General features: G+C 42.5%; 1 protein-coding gene across 1 annotated transcript; it reads left to right on the top strand.

Moving 5' to 3' along the window:
- The first annotated feature begins 1,682 nt into the window (after nucleotides 1-1,682).
- Nucleotides 1,683-2,201, top strand: LOC133814519 (RNA polymerase II degradation factor 1-like). The gene is made up of 2 exons (XM_062247467.1): nucleotides 1,683-1,820; nucleotides 1,956-2,201. The coding sequence occupies exons 1-2, from the start codon at nucleotides 1,683-1,685 to the stop codon at nucleotides 2,199-2,201; spliced, it is 384 nt and encodes a 127-aa protein (XP_062103451.1).
- Nucleotides 2,202-5,600: the final 3,399 nt, after the last annotated feature.

Genomic DNA, 5,600 nt, shown 5'->3' with positions numbered 1-5,600 from the left:
CCTTGAAATGAGAGCTCATTCTTTCTAATAGTAGCTCTACCTCAGAGTGAGAGCTCCTTTAACAAGATCACTTACAAGCAGACGATGCTTACAAGCACAATCCCTTTAACAAGATCTCTTGCAAGTAGATGATACTTACCTGGATGATTCCTTTTTAACAAGATCTCTTGTAAAGAGACGATGCCTACTTTAACGATCCCTTTAACAAGATCTCTTGTAAGCAGACGATGCTTACTTGCACGATCCCTTTAACAAGATCTCTTGTAAGTAGATGATACTTACCAACATGATCCCTTTTTCACAACATTTCTTGTAAGTGAATGATACTAACTTACATGATCCCTTTAATAAGATATCTTGTAAGCAAACAATGCTTTCTTGCATGATCCTTTTAATAAGATCTCTTGTGAGCAGACAATGCTTACTTGCACGATCCCTTTAACAAGAGAAGTAGATGATGTTGGGGTTAGGCTATAAACAACCATAGTTTTGTGTTACAACTCAAACCAAAAGATACAAGTAATCTAACTTTAATGATAGTAAACACAAATTACATAAACATAAAGAGATCAACGTGTAAAGTAGACCTTTCCCGAAGAACAATCCTTAGAACATAAAATCACAAAGCTATGATTTTATCTCAAAAACCAAAGTTGCAAGGCTTGGCACAAATTTAGATTTGTTGTCCAAAAATCTCTATTCCTAGCCTTCTCTATGAAAATGCTTGGAGCTACAACTATGGAATGAGATTGGGATACACAAGCCTTTGGTCTTCATACACGCCATGCTTTCTTGATGAAGATCATGGAGAAAAGTAGTAATCTTGAAAGATAGAGAGAAAGAGAGAGAGAGAGAGAGTAGAGAGAGAGGTGAGTTATAAATTCACCAATCAACTCAAATCAACCCTTTAAATAGTATAGGACCCTCATTTGATTCAACCAATGAGATTAGAGCATTTCAAAATAAGTTTTGGAGGAAAAACACGTGTTTACCCAAAAAATATTTTCTTGCTGACGTGGCATGATTGGGGTGCACGTGGATAGCATGCGAACTACTTAGTGATGACAGTCTGGTCGACCAACGACCAGGATAACAAGCTGCTTGATGGATTTAAGAAAGAAGATGAACAGTACGACAGAAGATATATTGACATATGCGACCAGGTCCAATCGTAGTAACGAAGCAAGAGTTTAAATACAGTTATAAGTAAGATATTTCTAAGATATTGTACCCTCTTTATGTGTAACTATGACGATTTCCGTTATTATTCAAATATGCTTGTAACAAAGTTTAAATACGACCCATCGACCCATATGTACATCCTTGAAACTATAAATAGGACTCATGGGATTCATTTATGATATACGCAATATTTTGTATTCAGCGATAGAACTAGTGTTTTTATACAGGATTTTTGTATTTCACTTTGGAGCATGTGAAACTTAGTGAACCCTAGTTTGCTTATCGCATGTTTCAAGGCTTACATCAATAGAAACACTAAGTGGATGTAGGTTATTAGCAATCTCTGGGGTCGAACCACTAAAAGATCTTTGTGTCGTTTAGTTCTTGCATTCAGCTTATAAATTCTTATCGTTTTAGTGACTCCGTGTCGTTGGCTAAATCATCAGTCAACATTTTGATGCTTTCATTGAGAGCTGAACTCAAAAACTTTAGGAAAAACAATGGCGAAAACCTCTAGGAAAGCGGGTCAGACGGGGCAGACATCTGAGAGTATGCCAAATCAACCTCCTCCACAAAGTGTAGCAGAGGACGAGCCACAGGTGGAACTGGAAGAAGAGGACTTGCGAACAACTTTGATAGTATTGCAAGAGGAATTAGCTACTTTGAAAGCTAATCAAGAGAATGTGGGTGAAACGATGATGCTGCAGCAAATGGAGATTGACCGACAACGCCAACAACTAAATGAGTGACATGCCGACATGGATTGCCGATAGAGAGACACCACAATTGCTTTAGAAGCAGCTAGTCAGTTGGCTCGAGGACAACCTACACCAGCCTCTCAACCAGATCACCCACCAAGCTCTCACCCTCAACAAAATCTGCAGTCAGAGCATCCCAAGTATCATCACAATCCATCACACCCATGGAGTCCTCAAAGACCAGAGCAACCTCCCACTGCTCAGCATGAAAGACCAACCCAAAATCCTGACAGAAACAACAAGCAACAACCACCCTCTTGATCTGGTCGAGATAACGTTCAGCAACACAGGCAGAATAGAGCCGAGCAGCATCCCAGAAGCCCTAGATGCCAGACAACTGGGGAACAGAACCCTCCTGGCAGGGGACAATGTCCCTTGGGAAGCAGAAGGAAACCAGACTCAGGCTCTGTGGTCTGGGGTCCCCCACGACATAGTAATGTCAGAGGACCTAACGACCAATGCAGGCCTCCACCTGTTTATCGAGATGTATTAGGAGGAAGAGAGGGGAAAAGTGCATACAGCAGGTCGCACACTCATAGGTCGCAATTCAGAGATGGCCATGATTAGAATGAGACAGACTCTGGTAGGAGGAACAATGGTCGACAACAGGAAGAGAAAGGCGGACAGTGAAATCCTTCGCCAAGGACAACCGACCGACGAGCCAAAATGCTGGGGGACAGCCTAAACAACCCAATGTATTTGACTGACTAGGTGCAAGCGAGCAGAGACATAGGGATGAAGATCTGAGAGATGTGCTCAATAACCAAAGAGAAAGACATGACGAGTACTTCCCCCCGACACCAGCCGCTCCAATGGTACCAGATGTTTGCAGGCTCAGATAAATGCCTTGAATTAGGCCATGCAATAACTAGTTGGGAATGAAATGTCCCACAGAGAGTTTGATCGAAGGAAGGGCACCCCATTCGTTAATAGAATTGCTATGGCAGAAGTTCCGAGCAAGTTCAAAATGCCAGTTTTACCCAACTTCACGGGAGTAGAAGATTCAGTATCTCACGTGAACAAGTTTGAGATACAAATGGACATCTAGAAGGTGTCAGAAGATGCTCGGTGCAGGATTTTTCCTGCCACTTTGTCTGAATCTGCTCAGGAATGGTATTTCAAGTTCCCTCCAGACAGTATAGTTTCTTGGGTGATGTTCGTGAATGAGTTTTATGGGCAGTTTTATGTTGGTCGAATACATCCAACAGAGGCTAATCAGCTGGTCGAAATTCAATAGAAGGATGGAGAAACTCTCAAGGATTATATCCAACAGTTTATGCGAGTAGCTGCTCAGGCCAAAACTGTTGGAGATGAGGGAAAGATGATTGCACTCACAACTGGAGTGCGACGCCATTTTCCATTTTGGAGTAGTCTGCGGAAGAATGGAGTCAAGAGCATTCAAGAATTTCTTGATCGAGCAGACAAATATATCAAGCTCGAGAAGGTCATTGCCAATGAAGGAAAGTCCCCAAAGGATGACCAGGGTAAGAAAGAAGACCCGACCAAAGCCTCCAATGGGTCTGGAAAACCCAATGACAACGGCAAGGGTAACGGTAAGAATGGGGGAAAAAGAGTGAACACCAAACCAGCGACATCTGATAGCAAGCGCCCCAAAAAAAATAGATATGAACCAAGGTTTACCAATTACACTGCCCTGGTCGATAGCCGAGTTGAAGTGTATCAGGCCAGTCATACCACCGTTCCCTTTAGGTGACCATCCCCGATCAAGAAGACATATCCAAAAGGGGTACGATTAAGTTTTGTCATTTTCACAACGACTATGGCCATGATACCAATGAGTGTAACTAGCTCAAGGACGAGATCGAGTTCCTTATTCAACAAGGACATTTGAGGAGATATGTACGAGCAGGGGAAGTTCTCAGCAAGAGGCTTACGGAGGCAACGAACAGGTGCCTGTACGCCAATGCTCGCCTCCTCTACAACTAGCTCCTATCGTTGGTACATTGTTGACCATCTGAGGATGACCACATATATCAGGTGATTGTGGTAAGGCGAGGGAGAGATATGCCAGAACCCTACGACACAGAGAAAGAATTAGTAACTTTCTTCGAGCTAGACGCACATCATGTCCGATCTCCCCACTCAGATCCTTTGGTCGTGGATGTTCATATCGCCAACATGATGGTAAAACGAGTGTTGGTCGATACAGGAAGCTCGGTCAATATTTTGTACAAGTCTTCACTGGAAAGAATGAAATTTTCAGTGCAAGATTTAGAGCCATGCAACCAAAACATCTATGGATTTTCTAGCGAAGGGCTAGCACCAACATGGTTGACCAAACTCCCAGTCACAGCAGGAACTGCACTTACAAACAGGACATTGCTCGCTACTTTTATAGTAGTTGATTGTCCATCTGCATATAATGCTGTGATCGAAAGACCCATACTCATCGATCTGCGAGCCATAACTTCGGTCTGGCATCTGGCCATGAAGTTTCCAATCGATGCAGGAGTTGGGTGCGTGTTGGGAAACCAGCGAGAAGCCAGAGAATGCTACAATTCCTCGATCACAAAGGCAAGAAGAGGCAGATCGGGAAGCAGAGCCAAAAAAAGGTTGCTAGTGGTAAGAGAGACACAAGCCCAATTAGGTGAACAAGTCACCAATTAGGGCGTTGCCCAAAGTGAGGATAGGGACTTAGATCCTTGCTTTGGGGATTTTGAAGAAAACATTGGGCCTGTGGAGGACCTCGAGGAGGTCCAACTAGAAGAGAAAGATCCGACCAGGGTTGTGGAAGTTGGTAAAAACTTAGCGACAACAATAAAAAACAAACTGGTGGAGTTTTTGAGGAGACACCAGGAGGTCTTTGCCTGGTCGCATAAAGATATGGTTGGGATAAACCCATAAGTTATTAGCCATGTCTTAAATATAGACAAAAATCATCCACCTGTACAACAAAAAAGAAGACTGCTCAACAAAGATAGATCTAAAGCCCTATAAGAGGAAGTCGAGAAGCTGAAGGAAAATGGATTCGTCAGGGTAGCATTTTATCCATCATGGGTCTCTAATCTCGTATTAGTTCCCAAGCCAAATGGTAAGTGGAGGACATGCATGGATTTCACAGACCTAAATAAAGCCTGCCCGAAGGATTGTTTCCCACTTCCAAGAATTGACCAGCTGGTTCATGCTACATCAGGACATGAAGTTTTATCATTCATGGACATGTACTCCAGTTATAATCAAATTATTATGCATCCACCTGATGAAGATCACACTAGCTTTCGAACAGATTCAGGACTTTACTGCTACAAAGTAATGCCTTTCAGTTTGAAAAATGCTAGTGCGACTTACCAGTGACTAGTCAACCATATGTCCAAAGAGCTGATCGACAACAACATAGAGGTCTACGTCAACGATATGCTGGTCAAGTCGAAAAAGGCCAGTGAACACATCAAGGACCTATAAGAATGCTTCAACATCCTGAACAAATATCAGATGAAGCTAAATCCTCTAAGGTATTCATTTGGTGTTGGATTAGGAAATTTTTTGGGATTCATAGTAAACTCGTGAGGAATCGAAGCCAATCCCAAAAAGATTAGAGCACTGATCGAGATGCAGTCACTTGCCAAAATCAAAGATGTGAAAAGCTTGACAGGAAGAATTGCTGTCCTAAGTAGATTCATATCTAAGTCTATGGACAAG

The sequence above is a fragment of the Humulus lupulus genome, chromosome 2 (assembly GCF_963169125.1).
Source record: "Humulus lupulus chromosome 2, drHumLupu1.1, whole genome shotgun sequence".
Taxonomy (NCBI): domain Eukaryota; kingdom Viridiplantae; phylum Streptophyta; class Magnoliopsida; order Rosales; family Cannabaceae; genus Humulus; species Humulus lupulus.
The sequence above is the reverse complement of the archived record's forward strand: the minus strand, read 5'-3'. Positions and strand labels throughout refer to the sequence as shown.